At 40.7% G+C, this 21,494-nt stretch overlaps 2 protein-coding genes across 8 annotated transcripts in view; both read right to left on the bottom strand.

Moving 5' to 3' along the window:
• Positions 1-472: 472 nt before the first annotated feature.
• secisbp2l (SECIS binding protein 2-like) lies at positions 473-18,547 on the bottom strand. Of its 6 annotated transcripts, none has more exons than XM_031306220.2 (19): positions 18,308-18,547; positions 14,285-14,493; positions 12,561-12,888; positions 12,296-12,434; positions 11,014-11,237; positions 10,537-10,561; positions 10,293-10,408; positions 9,983-10,093; positions 9,375-9,485; positions 9,162-9,272; positions 8,196-8,363; positions 7,868-8,009; positions 7,254-7,429; positions 6,959-7,097; positions 6,694-6,856; positions 5,420-5,640; positions 4,752-4,906; positions 4,275-4,494; positions 473-4,149 (listed from the first exon to the last, which is right to left on the bottom strand). In XM_031306220.2, exons 1-19 carry the CDS (start codon positions 18,326-18,328, stop codon positions 3,521-3,523), a joined length of 3,408 nt encoding a protein of 1,135 aa, XP_031162080.1. In that variant the 5' UTR covers positions 18,329-18,547; the 3' UTR covers positions 473-3,520. The 6 variants fall into 6 exon arrangements, with proteins under 6 accessions (XP_031162080.1, XP_031162082.1, XP_031162081.1 ...); XM_031306222.2 differs by having other exon boundaries at positions 6,965-7,097; XM_031306221.2 differs by having other exon boundaries at positions 10,293-10,405.
• A 321-nt stretch (positions 18,548-18,868) lies between these two features.
• Positions 18,869-21,494, bottom strand: part of cops2 (COP9 signalosome subunit 2) — a 6,247-nt gene continuing 3,621 nt past the window's right edge. For both annotated transcript variants that reach the window (XM_031306353.2, XM_031306354.2), the window contains exons 10-13: positions 21,047-21,144; positions 20,847-20,929; positions 19,983-20,041; positions 18,869-19,298 (exon numbers count right to left, since the gene is read on the bottom strand). In XM_031306353.2, coding sequence (XP_031162213.1) covers positions 19,154-19,298; positions 19,983-20,041; positions 20,847-20,929; positions 21,047-21,144 — 385 coding nt within the window. In that variant the 3' untranslated portion in view covers positions 18,869-19,153. The remainder of the gene's footprint in view (positions 19,299-19,982; positions 20,042-20,846; positions 20,930-21,046; positions 21,145-21,494) is intronic.

Genomic DNA, 21,494 nt, shown 5'->3' with positions numbered 1-21,494 from the left:
AATAGTCTACAGCAGAGTTTTGTCCCTTCCTAGTGGATCTTTAGTAAAACTGCAACCTAGGCCTGCAACTATTTTATATCGAATATCTGTAGGCTTTTCGATTAATTGATGTATCGTTTGGTCTATGGAATGTTGCAAAAATAGTAAAAAAAAAAAAAAAAAGAAGTCTAACATGACATGATTCAAATAGCTTGTTTTATCCAACCAACAGTCCAAAACCCAAAGACATTGTATTTACGATCATATACAACAAAGATAAGTGTTGAATCCTCACATTTCAGGACCTGGAAACAGAGCTGGCACTTTGGCTCGGAAAGTGACTGAACTGAATAATCATCTTATCATCACCAATCATTTATCAAACTAGTTGCAGATTCCTACTCTGTTTCAGCTCTGCTGCAATCTAATTGTGTACATGCAGATGAAACAATCAACAGTGGATAGAAGACAAGGCATCAGTCAAAGGATTTACTTAAACAACATTTTAATGATGTTAATCATCAGTCCATATAGGTTAAGAGTGATTAACAGGATTATGACAAACAGGCCTATAACAACGTTGCTAGTGATGTACAGTCTGAAGGAGACGGTCTTAAATAGCCATATAAAGATGAGGAACACACTGAAAAAAAGTACTTCATTGAACCGTTTTTTTGTTCACATTAGTTACAAGACCTTTACCAGTACTGTATTTACATAGTGCAAAGAAACACACTTGTCAATTAACATACTTCAAACACTTTGATGGAAGTCATAGCAACAAAAAGCCTACACACAGCGTACCTTTTATCATACTAGAAATACTTTCATAATCAATTTCATAAGTATGATATTCAGTACATGTCATCTCCCATCTGAGGGCTTTACATTGCATACAGCCCGGCATACTGCATTTACACACACCGCATCATCATCATCGACTGGTCACTATGATTCACTATCAAATACCATTATCAAATTGGATTCCAACTGTTAAAATGTTAAAACTATCAAAATGGCTTTAATAACAGGATGATTGTATTTTTTTTTTTTTTAAATACAATGCAACATCTCTTTTGTACACTTGTATTTACAAGGGTTTATCATTAGTATGTGCATGACTTTGTGACCGCTTGTTTGACTTCCAGTGATGAGGGACCTTCTCATCTGTGGTGAATTGGACTTTAGGCTGTTGGTTGCAGCTAGGTGCTCCATTGCATTTGTAAGCAACCATATTTGTTTGTTTTTTTATCAACAACGGCATTGTTAAAATTCATGTTTAATGTTTGATACCAGTAAACACCGGCTTGTCCTATCGGTTAATTTGATTTAAGTGGCATTTTTTTAAAAAGGAGATAGAGTATACACTGGAAAAACGACTTAGCGTAACTTTCCAGTACCCTCATACTTTCAGACAGGCCTAAGGCTTTACAACTAACATTTGAAAAAAAAAAAAATCCCCTCTTCTCATTTCTCAGTTTGTACATCTTTGATTCCTCTCCTCGCGTCTTAGTCCCTCCCACCTACGATGCGAGCGGAGGAGGCAAGGAAGAGCCGCGAGGAGAAATGACACATCCGTGCTTCGGAGTCGTCACTTCAACAGGACGTGTGGCACAGCTGCCACGCTTTGTATATTCCTGCTGTGTGTCACACCTCTTTTTATGTCACAGGTGCTGAAAAGACTTCTGCAGACGATACACCTGTGCATCCTCGCTCACAGCCCCTCTGGCAAGCCTCCTCTATCCTCAAGATGCATTTTAGGAATCGAGACATCATTCAAGATGGCGTGCTAAGATCGGATTTTTGGGGTCACAGGCAGGAGGACAGAGGAGAGAAGGAGACACAAAGTAGAGAAATGAGAAGAGCCCATTGTTATGATTTCTAAAGATGGTGTTAGGTCATTACCAAGCCTTGGGAGGCCCCCCATCAGAGAACAAACACCACTAGAGAAAACAGAACAGGAGCACTTTATGAAGCACAGACAGCATTTGGGGAACTCCAGTCAAGAGGAAAACAACCCAAATAGTTTCACACTAGGCAAGATCCAATGACAAAATGACAAACCATTATATACTGTAGTAGAACCACATACACAAGGTTATATACACAAAGCTTGTTTTGCTTCTTAGAAGTTAAAGTCGTCTGAATCATCTGAATACAGAATGGGACACTTATTATTTGAACATTAAAAAAAAAAAAACTCTCTGAAGATCGATAGGTGGGAGTGGTTTGGGTAGAAAGACAGAACCCCTGACACTAATATTCTGCGAGGAAAGCTAAATAACTAAGAAGTATTTAAGAAATGCATGTCTCTCCTTCCCTCGTGGAGCAGGTGAAAAAAAATCTACATTATTTACAAAGATAAAGCTCAAGAACACAGCAATAATAAATGCAAACAATGTGCCTGTAAACACACACACACACACACACACACACACACACAAATACTTGCAGAGCTGTAAACCTTCTGAGCTCTGTATAAAGTAAGATGGGAGCTGAAAGGTTCCAACTTTCCTCCTCTGTGAGCCACAGAAAGCAGTTCAACATTTTTTAGTGCTCATCACTTGCTCCCAGAAATGTCCCTGACTCTAAAAAGAGTTCTGTTTTGGAGGAGGAAAGTCAAAAACTTCCCTCTGAATTCAAGTGTAGCAGGTTATGGCCCCAAGAAGTGAGGGCATCCTTTTAAATTACAAGATTGAGTGTTGGGCCCTGTTCAGACCTGGCATTAACATCTGATGGGTGATCCGATCACAAGTGGACAGCTCTCAGTACGTGTGTTCACACCAGTCATTGGAGTGCTTCGCCACATGAGTCTTTAGTGAGCCCTTGTGATCACTTCCCCACTCTATATGCAAATAAACACGCAGTAAACACACGGCTAATACAGCAGCTGTTGCGACGCAAGATTACAGGAACGTCTGCAGTAATATCCTACATATCTGTGATTTGGGGAACATTTCATTAACCTAAAACTATAAGGTTATTTTATACCAGGAGCCAACACCGCAGTCGTTACCTGGCAAAGGTGGCATCGAGGCACCGAGCTTCAGAAAGCCGGGACAAAGAGCTCTTTGATCTGTGCAGAGCAAAAACGCCGACACGTCACAGACAGTATGATAATCTAACCCTGACAGCCAAGGCACAACATTTACTGTGATTTCTCAGTGGTTCTTTGACATGAGAAATACTCATACCTCAATGCGTCCTCAATGCAACTTGGATGTGCGTTTACACCTGTACTTAGAGCTGTCTACTTGTGATCGGAAGACTCAAGACGTATGCTAATGTCAGGTCTGAACAGGGGTTGACTGTGTTAGTTGGTGTTGGGTCTGCGACGCTGTGTGTTGGTAAGTTGGTCAGTTTCTCTGTAATGCGTGTGAGTGTTGGTCAGTTGGTTGGATACCTGAGATTATGTCTGGTGTCAGGGGTTAGAGACAAAGAAGAAAAGCTGCTGGTTGCTGTGAAGAGGGATGTGAGAGCAACAGAGGACAGAGGGAATGAGTGGATGAACGAACAAGAGGGACGAGGGGGAGAGGTGACATCAACCAGTGACCTTCTTTGCCTCCTCTTGCTCATTACCCTCCGTCCTCGTCTCTGTGATGTCCGCGGAATCGAGGTCCTCCTCCTCTTCACTCTGCCCTCTCTCCTCTTCATCGTCTTCCTCCTCCTCATCCTCCTCCTCCTCTGTACTTTCCTGGCTCTTTCCCAGCTGCAGGTTTTCCAGGGTCTTTGACACCCAGGATTCGATACGGCTGCTGAGGGTGGGGACCTCCACAGAAATGGGTTCAGGGGTGTAGTCCTCTTCCTCCTCCTCCTCCTCTTCTGCCTCTTCCAACATCCCGGGGACCAGGGTGGAAGTGGTGGAGGTGATGGAGGAGTTGAGCGGGCCCCTGCAGCTCCCATCCAATGAGCCCGTCTCTGTGCTCTGCTGAGAGGCCAATTCCAGCCTGTCGTCAACCCGGACCTCGTCTCTCTCACTGGTACCCTGTGTCAGTGTCTGAGGCACTGCCCTGGGCTGGGGAGCAGTGGAGCCAGACAGAGCGGTGTTGGTGGTGGCTGCCAGGGTCTCACCGTCTTTCTGGGTGGCTGTGGCAGGTGCAGGGCGACTCGGCTCAGCTTCTACAGGCTCCAGGGCATCTGAAGTCTCCACCATACTCCTCCAGTTGGTCTCTGAAGGGATTAATAGATTTGGCATGCTTCATAACTGGGACTTTTACTTAAGTAATCTGAATACGTCTTCCAACATTGATTGCGGACAACTCTAAAAAGCGATGACAGAAAACGAGGGAGCTTACCGTATTCCTTTTCATTGACCTCTGAGATAGGCTCAGAGAAGATGGAACAGAAGGAAATAGCAGAAGCAGCAGAGTGGTTGCGGGAATGCCCCATGTGGTGTGGGACTTTCTTGTCATTTTTCAGAGCCTCCTCGGCCTGCTCCTGCTCCAGAGCTGACACCATGTCCTTGTAGGCCTTCCTAGCCTCTTCTGTCAGAGACACCAAACGGTTGAAGAGACCCTGAAGGAGGTTCAACCAAGTCAGTAAGAGGCAAAAAACAAAAAAAATTAACATGAGATGTTCAGAGATTATCCGGTGTTTCTACTGCTCTATACTGACACCTACTGACCCATTGTATATATTTTATTTGTTCATTCATTCACGTGACGTAGATAGATAGATAGATCGATAGATAGATAGATCGATAGATAGATAGATATAGATAGATAGATAAAGTATTAACAGTCAAAGGGTTTTAGTGGATAAGTCGGACTTACCTCAGCTCCAGAATAGTTGAAAATGCCAACCACGCTAACAGGCACTAGTTTGTTGACGCAGCGTCCAAGAGCTTTTCTGCCCAAGGCAAACACAAATGGGATCTCCTGATCCCTAGCCATGGCAATTACATTGTATAGAGCTTCATCCAATCCACCTGCAACACAGTAAACAATCAGTGACTCAAATGCATCACATTTCAGAAAAGAAATGAACAGAAACAACAGAAGATATCAGCTAATGACTTGAACACAAAAGTGCAAAAACCTGCCGTTTTGGGAATATCAAACAATCAATTGGTTCTGCCCTGTGGTGAGTGTTTATCATGAGTTTGTCTTTTTTGGAAATTTAAACCTGCAATATGTTTTTGCCCAATTGGGGGCAGTGGACACATAATTATATATATTTTTTTAATTATATGGACATATAATCAACTTTTAAGTTTATATGGCGAACTCTTTAGCAAACAGTTGCTTATTTACACATCCAGCAGTTACAGAGCAACATTATCATTCATCTGGAGTGGTATTTCTGGATACTTGGCGAATGCAAGCCCAATATTCACTCTCTTATAACTCCTAAAGGGGAAAAATCACAAGAGTACAAGCTATTCAGTCTGCCGTTTTGTGCTATATAGGTAGTGTACAGACTTAATTGCAACATTCTTTACCTTTGGCCTGGATCTTTTCACAGTTGGGAGAGATGATGACACACTTAATCTTATGCAACTTCATGTGCTTGGTGACCTCTCTGAGACCCATGACCAGGCGGCGTTTGGATTTGGCCTTGGTAGGATCCTTCTGGTAGACCCGCTCCTGGAAGCGAACCAGTTCCTGTAACAGCATCGTCACGCTCTCATCTATCTCCTTACTCAGCACTTGGTTACAGTACCTGCAGATTAAAACCATGAGAGGGCAGAGAAAAGTGTTCAAAACAGTGTTTTCATCTTTTGGGTGGCTACAAAGCTAACAATGATGATTGACTTAAATATTAACTAGCACAAATAATGCTACAAAATGTTTTTCGATTTGAGTCAATTGACAAAAAAAAGAATCAAGAACAATTTTGATAATAGAGACAAACAAAAAAATTCAAGCAAAATTTTTAAATTTTAAAATATTATTTGGTTGCAGCCTTTAAATTGTGATGAGACGCTGCTCCTCTTCGTCTTATGCAACAGTTAACTGAATAGCTTTAGGTTTTGGAGTGTTGGTCCAATTTTGTTGGGATTTAGAAAATTGTGATGGGCATTTTATAGTATTTTCTGACATTTCATAGAAAAAAGAATAACCATCAAGCAGTGTGATGTCAATAATAATTGAAAAAGGCTTTAATCTTTGTTCTTCTGAAAATAACTCACTCAAAGTGTATACAGCTGTTTATGACAACTTTGTTGAACTGCTTGTTGGTGCTATTACACTTTGTTGCTATCAGCAAGCATGCATACTCCCAGTAGCTTTGTGGTTTGATAAAATCGGAAGATCGACGTAGTGTGGCCTGAGGAACAAGCATCCTGGCGTTTAGAGCTGAGGAGGAGGAGCTTGGCTACAGAGGCCTTTTGGAGGCTTTAAATGCAAAATCTGTTCGAGAAGGGTGGGCTGGACAATAGGCCTACAGCTGAAGACACAGAGAGACAAAGCTGTGTTTGTTACCACTGGCATACATTTTTTGCTGAGAAGGAACAATGTGCTCGGCATCTGTGCCATACTCTACAATTCTTTATTGTACAGTTCCACCCTTAAAAAACACCCGTTAACTTTTAGAGTACACTTCTCACAGCCGAGGCTCTGGTTTTGGAGTGGGAGAAGTATTTGCTTTGCTAACCATTTGTTGCCACCACATGGTGCATTTTTAAGACATTTCGATGCCAGGGATTCCTACAAAAGGTCTGCCCTGTTCAATATTATTTTTCTCACTCCATGTGGGGTGAGAGTGTGTACTTACTCTCTGAAACGTCGGCTGTGGATCTTGGTGATGGCATTTGAGGCCATAGGACTCCCGATGCCAGAGCTGGCAGGAGAACCCTGGGACACTGGGGTGATGCTATATGGAGAGTTCTGACTGGCCGGGGAAAGGGATGCATCACTGGGCATACTCAGACCATTGTCTGTGGTACAAAACAGCAGACCAGAAATAGTTAGAAAATATATCATGGGTAAAAAATATGGGTACACAACTGAATTGTTTTCACTTCTTACTAATAAATTACCCTCACTTTCTTGGGAGGCAGGCTCTCGTGCAAGATCATCAGTGAAATGTAGAGACTCATCCCCATGCTCCTCCTGGCCTGAAGACTCTTGTTCTACACTCGTCTTCCCTTTCTTCCCTTCACGTTCCTTCAAGATAATCTATCAAAACACGGAACAAAAATGTCAAAAACAAGGGCATAAAAAAAAGATGTGCAGGTTCAAAGATCTCCATTTCTTTCACCAATTTGTATGTAGACTAAATAACATCTTCCTCTCAAGTCTCCTAAATGATAAACTTCAACTTAAATCATTAACCTTCTTAAGGGCTGTTGGCCGTTTTACTTTAGGGATCTCCCTCTCCTTCCCTCTCTTGATACGGGGTGCGGTGGAATCCAGGGCATTGTGTGGTGCCGAGAATGGCTGCTGATGACCCTTCAACATGGATGGCATGCTGGTCAAGCCTGAACCGTGGAATGGAGTAGTTGTTCCAACTGGAGACAAGGACAACAAAGTCAGAATACAGGCAGAACGTGTAAGTACATGCAGGTTAAAAAGAAATTAGGAGTGTGTGTTTTGTTAGTCGGACAATCAATATATAGTATATTTAATGTATTGTTTTCATGGGAATGTAAGGACATTTACAAAGGGATAAAAATGCCAGAATTTTAGCATTAGCCAAAAACAGCAAAACTACGCAATGGGGCACCTAAAAATCATGATGATAAATTTACCAACACTGAATGAAAGATACTTAATAGGATATTTGCTTACTATAGCCTCAAAACAAACAAAAAGAGTATTGAGTTGAATCAAAACTTACAGTCCAAACTTAAACCCAATATTGTCATTTACTGCAGGACTGTTGTATTGTGAGATGCTTGTTTATCTTCTTATACCACTTGTACATGTCTGATTGAGTTTATGAATACCTGTGAAAGACAGTGGCTTGGTATTGGTGAGTTGTCTGGCCTTCATAGCCTGCTGGTGTTTCTCCAAAGCTGCCAGCATGTCTCCCAGGTCCAGCTCGACAGAGGTTTTACTCTTCTTCCCTGCTGCTTTGGTGAATGCCTCCTGCCGCGCGAGGAAAGATAAGGTAGAACAAGGTCACACCACCAATGAACCAGGCAAATACAACTCAGGATCAGAATGCTAATCATAGGCCAGGCGGTGGTGAGGACCATAGAAACGCATCAAAAAGCCATAACATTCAGTCTGAACCCATCCGACATGACTAGCTCACATAGTGGAAGTTTATACCTGTAATTTCTTCTGTTCCATGCTGATCTCAGAGTACTCCTGTGCAGTGGCCAAGGCAGCAGCCAGAGCCTTCTTCCTCTGGCTCTTGGCCCTCTTGGGAACCGAGGTGGTAATGGGGATGGGTGTCTGCACAATGTTGATAGGGGAGTTTTCTGGCAGGTTATCCAGCTGTGACGCGTGCAGAGACACAAGTTAGTATTAAGTAGGGGTGTAAAGATAAACCGATACAAGAGTCAGATATTCGACACAAATTCTGCAAAAATCGATACGTTTGTCAAAAAACAACCTTTCCAAAGCGCACTCTCTATCCCTCCGCACTTCTGTGCCTCGAGCCTGTGCTTGTGTGTCGGTGAGTGTGACCTGTGCCTCTCCTGCTGGTTTGCGACGTTTCCCAATCACGTAATCAAGGATCCACAACATTCACACACTGAAAGAAAGGTCAGCAGCACCGCGTACAACGCTGCCTGATGTTTACATCGCATTTGCAGTCTTCAAAACGTGCAGCGGTATGGTAAAATATGCCAGGAAAACCACTATACCTTGCTCCTTACTTAAGGCGACATGTACACTGTGTATATAGTGTATTTACAAATGTATTGATTTATTAATTTGCATTGTTTTTGTATAAGATGGTACACCGTTTATGTTTTAATTCATCTGAGAGTGAGAGATACACACCCATAGTATTTAATAAGTCCTGCATTCAGTCAGCACATGGCACAGAGAGCCTTTATAAAACAGTTGTCTTAAGAAAGCGCTTTCCAGGGCGCCTAGGTAGCTCACATGTAGAGCGTGCGCCCCATGTACAGAGGCTCGGTCCTCGCCGCAGTGGTTGTGGGTTCAATTCCGACCTGCGACCCTTTGCTGCATGTCATTCCCCCTCTCTCTCCCCTTTCAAGTCTAAGCTGTCATGTCAAAAAAGGCCTAAAAATGGCCAAAAGAAAAAAAGAAAGCGCTTTTCCTTACCAGGTTTTTGGGCAGTTTAGGTTGCGCGTGTGTCTGGGCTGAAGTAGATTCTGGTTTGGTGCTGCGTTGGACAGCCCCTCCAGTAGTGAGATCTGGGAACTCATCTTCATCCTGACAAGAAAACGTAGAAAATGTTTTAGCACAACAGACTCTGCCTAAAACAAATCTATAATGAGTATGATGGTGACAGTGCTGCAAGAAACCTTCTCTCACCTCAAAGTAGAGGGGCTCTGGGGTGAGCTCAGTACTAGTGACCACTGCTGGCTGCAGCCTCTGTTCCAATTGGTTCGGCGGCACACGCCCTGGATAGCCACTGTGGAAATCCTAAAAGGCAGCGGCAGAGAGAGAACACAGTAGTCAGACAGGGTACCACTGGTATTACACAAGTTCACGATTTTCTGTGTACTTGTGTACATGCTGTCAAGTGATGAAAACATGGTAGGAAATGAGGAAAGATATTTATTGATATTGCTCATATGCCTGTAGGTGTTTTTCTTAAATTGTTTGACTGTGTGTGACGGACAGATGTGCATTATGTGAGAGATGTGTGTTTGGAACTGGCGACAAGTGTTGATAGCCCTCTGCTGAAGAACTTCCATCTTCAAATGCCACATTAAACTAACAACAGTATGCTAATAATTCATGTAATTGTAATAATATAAATTTCTCAAAACTGTCAGGGTGTTATCAGATAGCAGTTAAATGAATTAGCATCCCTTATTTCGGCCAATTAGGGATGCTAATATTGCATATCACTTTTTTATGAAGCCAAAATCAGGTTAAGAAAATGTTGACACCAACTCATGTGCTTTCCTGCTCACCTGGCTATTCATTCTGTTGGTACCACTGTCTTCAGTTGCTAAAATACTCCTTATGTGTTGTCTCATTGCATTCTTTGTTCCAGCCACAACACCAGTATAGACATGCAACCTCTGTTCCCGAGAGAATGGAGAATTACTGTACATTGATCCATCCTCATCTGCTGCTCAGTAAGCTTTAGTGCAACTTACAGAATGCAGCCTTTACGCCAAAATGAATTTCATTTACCTATTCTCATTACTTAATACCATAGTTGACATACGGCAACCTTTTTACTCAGTGTCTGCTGCAATGGGATCTACTGTACAGTACCTGTGAGAAGTTTCTCTGTTCAGGATTCTTCCTCTGGTCTGCTCTGTGGAACTGGCTGTTCCTGTCTCCCCAGGACTTCTGGGTAGCCTGAGAGGCTACATTTACCCAGGTACCTGCTAGTAAATAACATGTAAAAATAAAAAAATATATTATATACAGGATGCATAATAAATATGGCTACAAAAGCACTGTGTGAACATGTGAGGTGAAGGAAGGGTTCAAAAATATGTTGCATCAAACTTACCTGTCATTACACCAGCCTCTACTCCCTATACATCATAGAAAATATGAAGAGGGTAAAGAAAAAAAGACAAGTTAAAGTCTAAGTTAAATATGCCAACACCACTGTGAGAGCAAAGGAAATTTAAAAACTACGTTACACCTTTCCCATTGGTATTTGCTCTGTACAGTGCTGTTACAGGAGTGGAGTCTTGTTTGTTGCGACACGTCCTAGTTGTTCTCTGTGGTACGTCTATGACCTCTACCATTGCTACTACTGTACAAAAAACTGCCATGACCATAATATTTATTAGATTTAAAAAGTGTACTCCACTTATGCAATGAACATACTTCCAGCCAGAAATTCAGTTAACTTCAGCTACAATCTGACAATTTGCAATCATCATTTCCTACCTGCAATTACACAAGTCAAAATAGACATTTATGCATTGTTCACTGTAATTCTGTTGAGTCTGGAGCTAATGGTAAGTAGCCAACTTACTGTGGGTGCTGCTGTATTCTCTGCTGTTCGTTGTGCTACCCCTGCCGCCTGGTTGTGTTTGGGGCTACAGTAGCCACTGTCGCTGTCTATATCTGCCTCACTGGCACCCTGCTCGTTGTAGCCTTCAGCTGGATGGGACGCCCGTCTTCTCTTTGTCCGGTTCTTCCACAGCAGGGGACTAGCCCGCTCAGCAGCACACCGCCCTGACACCTCACCTGGGAAATCTGAGGACAAAGTAGGAGAAACTCAGACCTGAAATTAACTTGTTAACATGTTACAAAGGGGAATAAAACTGCTACCATAATAAAAAAGCGATATAAATATAGTAGCTCAAGTTTCGAGTTCTTTATTGTCAACAACAATTACATAGAAGCAGTCATTGGCAATGAAAATCTTAAATCTCAGGCTCAATTCAACAATGTTCAATAAATATGTATGAAAAGAAAATCACGCATGTAAAAATGTGAATCTAAGCCATAAAATAGTGCAAAGTTAAAATACAGGGATAAAATATGACATGAAATAAAATAAAATATTTGTTGTAGACGATAATTGCATAATGAATAAACTGTAATGTAAACAGGGATGTAGTAGATGTATATGCGTAAAAAGAGTAAGTAAAATGATATAAAAGTAAAGTAAGAATAGATGATGAGCTGAAGAGTTCACAATGATGAATCAATCGAGATTCATTGAACACAAACTTGGACCGAGTTTACTTTGAGTTAACTGTAGGACATTTCTCATGCCACATAAAAGCACAATTGAGTAGCCAAACTATTTACACAGGCTTATTAGCTTTCTCAGGACCAGAAACATCACTGATCACATCATAAGCTGCACACATGTTAACCTCTCCAACTGGAAACTCTGCATTCCAGTGCTTTTTATAAGTTAAGCACACGCATCATCAACATCAACCTGTACGACCAGACACCGCTCTTACTGGCATTGTGTACTGATTCCTCTCAGAAAGGAAAGATTCTTGCTCACAGACAAAGCAGACAACAAAGTCTGGAATGTTTTAAGTGTTTGCTTCCTTTCAGCCACAGGACAGAAGAACATCACTGACGTTGGTCATACACTTCGCTTTATCAATTCAAGCTCAGAATTTCCCCCTGCTAACAGGCTTCTTATCTTTAGTTGGCTTGTTAGTTAGTTTTTGTTTGATTTTTTTTTTTTGTTAAATGTGTAAAAGTTGATTGTTAAAAAAAAGCATCTGTATACACCCTGCATGGTAGGACTTAGATGTATCTTTAAATTATTGCAGCAGTATTCTTACCGGTCTGCTGTGCTGCATCCACCAGCGTGACTGTCTTGGTCCTACCATCAGGCCCCAAGGTGCAAACCTCTTTCTGCACAGCTACACTTCTGGTTGGAGGCCGGCGACCCCTTGGAGGCTGGCACACACCTAACTGTTGCTGTAGGAGAAAGAAACAGAGGCAGGGCATGCTCACTAAGATTGAGGATGAGGCGGGACACTGTATTTTAGTGATACAAATAACATCAATGGCGTCAATGTGACCGTATCACAATAACCTGCTGACCTTTGGGAGAACATTAGGTCGGACCATGCCTCTCCCCCTCTGACTGGCCATCCCATATGCTGGCCCCAGAGGCAGTGGTCTTTCACTGACATCTGCTGAGACAGGGTTGACCACTCCAGCCTGCACAGGACCTGCATATGTGCCAGGGAAGGGCTGGTAGAAGCCCATCACAGGTGGGCATGGAGCGGGCATAATCTGGTAGTAAGCGTAGTCATTGGAGACAGGAGGCTGGGGCGTAGACAAGATGGGGTAGGCCAGGTATGAACCACCAGGGCTGGGGTTAGGCTGCTGCCAGCGCAGCTCCCCTCCATTATACATAGGATGTTGCCTGTGAAGGAGTAAGAGTAAGAGTATGATAAATTACTTCTGATATTCTACTCTTCCAACTAAGAAGAGCCCCCAAACTCAAATAATTTGTCTCTGCCAGTGCAGTCTTTGAGCAAATCTAGATATTCCTTTTTTTGTTAGTTTTTTTGGTCTATTTCAGTGCTTTTTTTCATGGTTGATAATATTGCAATTCACTATTTTTGGCAGCTAAGGGTTTGAGAGGCTGTCCAAATCCAATCTAAATTTATTGGCATAACATTAACATAATGAAACTCCTCTACATATGGATATTATGGAAAACACTACAGGACATTTTACAAATTGTCATATGAAACCATAAAAGGAAGGCTGTGATGCAGGTTAAATAGTCTTAATACTAAGCTATTTAGCTGTCAAATAGCATTTTATTGTAGGTCAATTTAAATGGTGCACTGTGCACCTGCATTATGTGGGAAAGGAAGAGATTAAAAAGAAACGTATTGACTCTGTATTGGCAGAAACTCAATGTTTAGAAACTCACATACTCAGTCTAGAGAAACATGATCGCAACATCCTGAATTAATCCTGGCATTGTGTAAAGTTTTTGGGACTTTGTTTCCCTTATATTAAACATTTCTCAGTTTGTATTTTCTCTAAACATCCAGCAATGTTAGTGAGGCTGATTAAAATGTGTTCCACAAAATCAGAAGGCTCAAATAATGGGTGTCGGTTAACATCTGTGATGCCGCAGTGATGTTGTGCACGATATGACGGTTGGTTTGTCAGGGGGTGCGTACATGGTATACAGAAATGTTGATAAGGATCCAGATGACATTTTCACAGCCAGCCGACTATAGCGGGCATTTCCTTGAATTCAAATAGGGGGGGGAAGGAAACAGAGGAACGGATGTGTGCAAGGATACTGCAGATCACACTGGACAAAGAAAGAGCCACTGGAAGCATAGTTTGTTCCATGTAAACTAACTCTGGGGAGGTTTCCATTTCCATAAGCCATTTCCATTCCCATTTCCATAAGCAGTATTAAACTACTCAGAAATCTAACGGCTCTCACTCAATACACTGTTTAAAGGATCTGATAGGAATCTCTTTTGAGAAACACAACAGGGACACAGTGTTTCTTATTATTGTTATAGTAAACAGTGCAGTGAATGAGTCCATCTGAAAATAGAAAGGTCCAGAAGAGAGCAGATTGCTCTTGTGCGGTTCAAAATGGGGACACCAGACTTCTAAAAATACCACAAGGAATAGCAATATTTGCCAAAGTGGACAGCATTGACAAAATCCATAATTGTCATGAACTAGAACCACCGGTGCCATTAGCTCAGACTTAAAGGGGGTTGAAACGACTGGCTTTAGAGTTTCACCCATTCTCAAATCTCCCCCCTGAGAGACAATACCTGTTGGGTTGGTTCTCCTGGACGAAAGGGTAGCAGGTGATGAGGTAGCTGGGTATGGGAGTGGTTTCGACCCCTCCACCGCCCCCTCCTATACCTCCCCCCCCTCCTCCTCCGCCTGCCTCTCCAGAAAGACTCATGCTGACTAGGGATCCTTCGAGACCTTTCTTCTGTGGGATGAATGGTTCCACTTCGGCTGAAAGCTTCACATCCTGCACGAACGAAAAATGAACAGCCATTACAGTCACACTGTGAGCAACAGCAGCCAAATTATTTGAATACATGGTTCATTTGAGTGAGAAGTAGGTCTACGCGAAAGAGCAGAGATCTAGGTCTCAAATAAAGTTGTCACCACATTCTCGGCTTGTATTTTATCAAGCCCACTGTTTGTCTTCTCTCTATCTACACAGTACAAAGGATCATATCATTTCATTATTGTTATTGCCATCCCACACCTATTAAATGGATTAGTTCTAGGGTGGAAGCAACAATCCATATCAGCATAGTTATAAAAATCTACCTGCGTTCTTCCGTAAATTGACTTTATTGTTAGGGTAGGTATGTGTAGTTTGTTAAGCTATCTCTCTAGGGCTTAACATTTGTAAGACTAATGACACGACTTACCAACATCAACTCTCAAAAGATTGTTTAAAAACTACAATTGTATGAGTAGATCTATGCACAGGCATGTTTCAGTTATTAAATGGAGTATTGAATGTCTGCCACAGAGAGAGACAGCTGTAGATAGTCTACTCTGACCAACCTATTTGTTTAGTGGTAATCACAGCTGAGCACTGGTTTCCACATACTGTTCCAGTTGGTTTACAGTCTTGAGTGTCTACCTACCATCATTAAAAGAAGGTATCAGGCCTAAACACAAGCACATAAAACATTCTGAGTTCAAAGATAACATAAGACACAACTGCCAGAGGATCTAAGCTAAATACACAACATGTCAGTAATAGCTATTTGACCGTCAATTTCTCATCTAACTAAGACATCTGCAGTTGTTCAACTACAGAGTTGAACAATATAAACAATGACCAACACTTTGGTAATATGAGTGAGGTGAGTCTCTGTTCCTCAAAGCCAAAAACAAGTTCATACTGTACTGTCATCTACGGCTAAAAAACAGTATAGTCACATTTAAAGCTGGTGTTTGAGGCCTTAGAGTAAATGATATGTGGTTCAATTCCCTCAAAGCCTTTGACAAAGACACATAATGGCATTGAGGGGAAAATACCAGACTCAGCTTGAGTTATTTCACCAAATTAAGGACTTAACTAAACCGTTTAGTTTCTAACCAGTTCTAAACTCATGACAAAAGTGTCTCTTTATGCCAAAGATTAGAGGTCTCGGGCATTCAAAGGCAGGCTTGGAACTGAAACACTAAAGTACTTTTCAAGCTCAATCAGCCACTTCAGACAATTGTTCTGTAGAAAAACTAAACATAGCCTCAAATGGATAGGGTATGCTTGGTGATGACACCAACTAACAAGCAGGCCTACTTTAATAACCCTTGTGTTGTCTTCCCTTCAACCTTGAATTCAAATTTTTTTTTCTTCTACATTTTCAGCGCTTATTTCTACGTCCCATATTTTCTGATATAAAACAAAAATTTCAAACGGGTCAATGTGACCCAAAGTCAACACAAGGGATAAATTAAGCAAAAATCGCATAAAAAAAAAAAAAACATGTCATTGCTTAATGTACAGTACTGTATACTATATGTAAAAACCAACAGAAAAATGCTTCCCACATTGTATACACTTTTAAACCTACTGATCCTTATCTAAGCAGTCATAATTGTAAATTATTATTATATATTATGTTGATATTTGTTAATAAGTTATTCATGACAAATAAAGAACATTGAACTAATACCAATATAATATCATGTTTGTTAGTGTCAGTATAAATGCATTCACTTTTCCTAAATTTCCTTACATGCTTGTCAGACAAAGTGAACTATCAAGAATTCCTCCTGAAAATGGGCAACACCCAAACCCAAGTTATTGCTATAATGCCATACAACTTTAAAATCAAGAAGTAATTGAAATTACCAATTTGTAGCAAAACCCCAAAACATGTGTCCTAATTGAAGGACATGACAAGAAGGGCAGTAGGGCAGGGTGCTCCTTATTTGACATCATGGTGGCATCTGTCTAACCTGAGGAGGCCACTCTGTCTAAGAGGTCCCATTTAAATAATCTGCTATTTTGCAAAGCATAGGGAAAGGTGACAGGGTTCAGAGTACAAAGGCGCCCCCTCACTTCTCTGAAACAGTGGTCGGGATGCATGAATAGATCAGTGTGGCCAGTGGAAGTCACACAGACAGCTATTGTCTCCCACTGCTACTGTCCGTGGGTGGCTCTCTGACTTTTCCTTCGATAATCTACAGATCCCATACTATGTAAATAGTATCATGGTGAATGGAGCCTGTTCTAACAGTTCACTAAAAGAAGACCAAACTACAGTTGTAAGGAAAGATTTTTACAAACCCTCAGGAAGCAGCATCTATGCCCAAACTGATGCTGAAGGGTTTAGGAATACAGTAGTTGGTCTGAACCTGTACATTGGTAAGGTATAGCTGATAGGGTGTTGTTATAGGATTAAGTGTGACAGGATAAAATAGGAACAGTACTACCAGATAAGCTAATTATAAAGCAAGCCATAGCATAGAAGACCTTGTGTGTACTGTGCCCAGTGTGAACCTTGATTTCTAAACAGTGGTGAAAAATCTAATTATTAAAAAAGAACAGTTGTGAAGAAAAAACAGAGCTCGTCAGATGATCCATCTCTTGAAACAACCATGTGTGTCTTTGTAGTAGCTGTGTGTTAGTGAGAGGGTGAGTGAGAATAGCTGCGATTGTGGAAAAGACAATGAGGTCAGACCCAGATGTGCATTGTTGGGGATGAAAAATCTCGGAGTGATTACACTGGGGGCTACTGATCTCACACGCCTTTATGCATTTGTGTAAGCACTTATTCTCACACCAGTTGCTTCCAAACACTAACAGACCGTATCTGTTTCTGTACTGCAACCCGGATGTGCCGTGTTGAAAGTAGAGTATATGCATTAAAGCTTTTAAGGTTTTACGTTAATGAAGACAGAACTGATATATATCACGACACTACATTACACATTTTGAGATCCAGTAAATCTGACACAGCCCCCGTGTTGTCAGCCAGAAAACACCATCGTTCAATGTGCCAGCTAACGGATTAATCTGAGGCATTGGCAATACGCCTTGGGAGACCAAAACCAACCGCACTAAACTAAACTTTCTGCATTGCAAACAGCGACAGAGGAATGCCAAACATGCAGAAGAACCAGATATTCCTCTACTGAAGATCCACGAAACTAACTTAATGACAACAACACAGCTCTCATGCACACATTCCTGTCCGACTGAAACCTTCTAGATAAGTCAATTTTACGTTAACGTTACCTCTCCAAACAATGTGACCAAATAATACATGTTCCAAAATACTGCTAACGTTAGCTGTAACGTCATCTATCGCTCTGCTTAAAATGACAAGCACCGTCAAATGACAGCTGAGGTATTTAGCTTTGAAGCTAGCTAGCTATCCAAGCTAACACTTAACACAAGACGGTCTTTCTGGTCTTATCGCATAGAAATATTGTCACGGAAATAAATCTAAATCATTTTGTAAAACGATCGAAAATACGTGAACTGTGACAAAAGACAAGACATGCGTTATAAGTTATTTTCCAATGTGCTGCAGTTAGCTCACTAGCCAAATTGGATAACTGTTTGGATTGCTATTTCCCATGACACAACACCCACACCTAATAATGTGCTGTTGGTATGAAGTAGCAAATTTAAGTCACCACTAAGCAACGCTGTTAATTAACGTCATAATTACAATAACAGAATAGCGGCTTTTCTGAATAACGTTAACGAAGAGTGCGATGTTGGGCCTCGGCTGCATAAACTAACGTTCCTTCGTCCACAGGCTAAAGCTTTAGCCAGACCCCAAACAAAAAACAGATATAGATACCTTATTGTCACTAGCGTCCATGTCAGGAACCGTCACCGCGACAGACAGTCATTGACCAAAATGTGGACGTCAGGATGTGGGTCTTTTTAATTTCTTCATTATAAATGATAATAATAATCACTGAAGGCTTAGAGACTCACGCCCAGGTCCTACTGACCGCCGACTGTTGCTGCGTCAGCTGGCTGCGGCTGCGCTCTTCAGACTAGCTTGTAGCTTGGGCGCTGAGCTCAGCTAACTGCTGTCAGTATGGAAATTGGAGTCACCTGGAACGGAAACCGTCGAGGCTCAAAAAGCTTTTACTGGCTAGGAAATGCAGTACGTCATGTGAGCACAGAAATATCTTCAAAGAGTGATTGAAATCCAAGTAAAAGAAAGATTTATTTTTGTCTCATTTATGACAGTTAAAAACATTTTATTCGACTCCTACTCGCCAGTCACAGAGTTCAAACTGTGTAGCTAGTCAAAGGCAGCTGAATCCTTTTAGTGCTGAGAAATGTTTATTACCAACAGGCAACAGTGTACATTAAAATACTGTGTACACGTTTTCATACACATTTTGACTTTTTTTTTTAAACAACTGAAGCATTTGTGTGTTGCGCATGGAAGAATCTGCCAATCAGGAACATGAAAAACAAAAATATGTGTCAGTGATTTCCTCTCATCACCACAAAACAACACACTTTGAACGCGTTCTTTGAGTTCCTGGCGTCTTCCTGAATATGGTGGCATTCTCAAAACCTGTGCTGTGCATCTTGTCTCGGAGGATTTACTTGAAGAAGCACAGTAGCATACTTTATGGATGTATTCAAACATGCCATTTTCCTTGTCTCTTGATTTTACATGCCATCATGTGAGCTTGCTAACAATGGCTTGGTTGAGAGAGTTCAGCTGATTTGTCCATTTGTCTAAAGCTGTGTAGCGAGCCCCTCCTCTCTTCTGGTAGTCCAGTTCTAGTAGCTGGTTGACTTGGTCAATTCGGCCATGGATTGTGCTGAGAAAAAGAAATCAAAAGAAGGTATCAGACAAACCACACATGTTGCAATAAAAACTAAATTCCCTAAACATTTTAGTCAAGCTCTTATAGTTGAGCCTTAAAATGCCAATTCAACAGTTCCAGTCTTCTAGTAGTTGCAATTGTATATCTGAGCTGGCAGTTAATTGTGGGATAATGCAGTAAAGACATTGAATGACAACAATAAAATATGTGGCATGATTGATTGGGAATGCCCAGTACTGAAAATCCCCAAAACAATCTTGAAGAGTCCACTGTTTCTTAAACATGAAAGTCTGTACTTAAGAAGAAGAAAAAAATCCATTTGTTTTTTACAAATTGCTTATGCTTTCAAAATGAGTGGCATTAACTAAGAAAATAACCTCTAACATGTCAAAGAATGATGGCAACAATGTTAAACAATGTATAAGTCATTAAACATTGTACTAAACAGTGTTATATGTAAGTGTTATGAGATAAGCTGGGATGTGAGGCTGTAAATAGCATATCACTATTACACAATGATGTTAAATTTAGTAAAAGATATAACTGAAACTGTCAATTCATACCGCCTGGCTCTCTTAAAGGCCAAAAGATGGAAACTATGAGGAACTACAATTATTAACAGGAAGGGAGCAATTTTTTTCTTCGACTTCTCAGAAGGCACTTGAGGAAGTAACTTACTTATCCAAGATGCACTGCACCAGCAAACTCTCCACATCACACACATCAATGTTCAGCTCCTGAAACATGAGAGAAACAGCCAAAAATCATCCTCACATCTGTAAAGTATGGCAACTAGATTAAACATTAAAGGATGCACAGAATTCAACACACTAAAAAAGTAATAAGTAAATAAATACACGTGTTGAAAAAGGCATTAACAAATACCATTCATGTAAAGAATTAGTGATTACTGTCATGCATACTGAGAGATGAACCCGAGACATGAGAAAATAATATTACATCCTCATGTTGATGCTGCCTTTTTAAGCTTATCTATATTTGTTACCGTCATTTTAAGTAAAATACAACCTCAACTACGCTTTGTGAACATGTACAGCTGAAAAATTAAAGATAAAGATCGTAACTAGTGTGGGGAAAAAAGTATTTAAAAGAATCTTTAAAATAAATAATTGACAAGAAAAACAGGCATGAATCTGAAATATATATATATATTTTTTTTTTTTTTTTTTTTTTTTTTTTTTTGTCGTGTTACTTTTTGTGTGTGGATTTCATTATTATGTATGATTTATGTTATTGCTGGAACTGTATTTAATTTTCTTGTATTATATGCAACTTAAGGCATGCCAGTAAAGCTCTGCCCCTATTACCAAATTGCTAGCCCTGCAAAGCCCGACCAAATCTTGCAACATTAGTTTTTACTAAAATGTGTGATTATTTTTATGCTTTCTTACAATCATACCCTTTTCTTCCTTTATATGACCGATTAGCTTTCTAATAATATTCCAAGAGACTGTGATCAATGAGGAAAGATAACAGATAGTCACTGTACAGTACAGGAAATGTTTGATCATGTGGACTTACCTTAGAAATGAAAGGGATGTGTATTCTCGTGTACGGTTTGATGAGTTTGATAAGTACTTGAGTTCTAATGTTCCGCAGGAGCTCTGCAACACAACATCAATGATCAGCTACACAAAAAAAGCTTAAAAGTCAATAGCTTAAAAAAAGGTTTTTCAACACATGTATCACGCATGTGGACTGAAGTCCCGTTCACCACTCACCCTCTATGTGCTCTCTAATGAAGGGGTCGTCCATTATGTTACTGTGATTTGTTTTCAAGATTTTCTCAAATTCAGTGATGTCATTGTTCTGGTAGGCGCTGGAAGGAAAAACAGTCAGTGTTGTTATATTATACATTGTGTCTCCGTGACCCACATGAAAAGTCTCATCCTGATAGCTGTCAAACACATTTCAAAATATCAGACTTTTTGTAAACACTATTCTTGTTACAGTTTTGGGTGTGTGTTCTTAGTTTCTTGTTTATGCAGTAACAATTTTTAAATACATGCATGGAACCTGAGCAATTTGAGACAGTGCCAGCTATTTATGTAAACATGAGGACAAAAGAGAGCAAACAAGGAAGCAGAAGACAACTAAAGGCTTCAAGAAGACAATAGTCATGTTCCATACTTTCTTCAAATACTGTGAAATGTACACTAGGTTCACAGG

This window comes from Sander lucioperca, chromosome 3, assembly GCF_008315115.2.
Source record: "Sander lucioperca isolate FBNREF2018 chromosome 3, SLUC_FBN_1.2, whole genome shotgun sequence".
Taxonomy (NCBI): domain Eukaryota; kingdom Metazoa; phylum Chordata; class Actinopteri; order Perciformes; family Percidae; genus Sander; species Sander lucioperca.
This window is presented reverse-complemented; position numbering and strand designations above follow the sequence as displayed.

What these genes read in the sequence shown, in the direction of transcription:
- secisbp2l (XM_031306220.2), bottom strand. Translation starts at nt 18,328, where the DNA reads ATGGACGCTAGTGACAATAAG. An exon ending in CAAGCCACTGTCTTTCACAG is followed by an intron (nt 7,430 to 7,867) that starts GTATTCATAAAC and finishes CCTTGTCTCCAG; the next exon opens with TTGGAACAACTACTCCATTC. An exon ending in TGCCTCCCAAGAAAGTGAGG is followed by an intron (nt 6,857 to 6,958) that starts GTAATTTATTAG and finishes TTTGTACCACAG; the next exon opens with ACAATGGTCTGAGTATGCCC.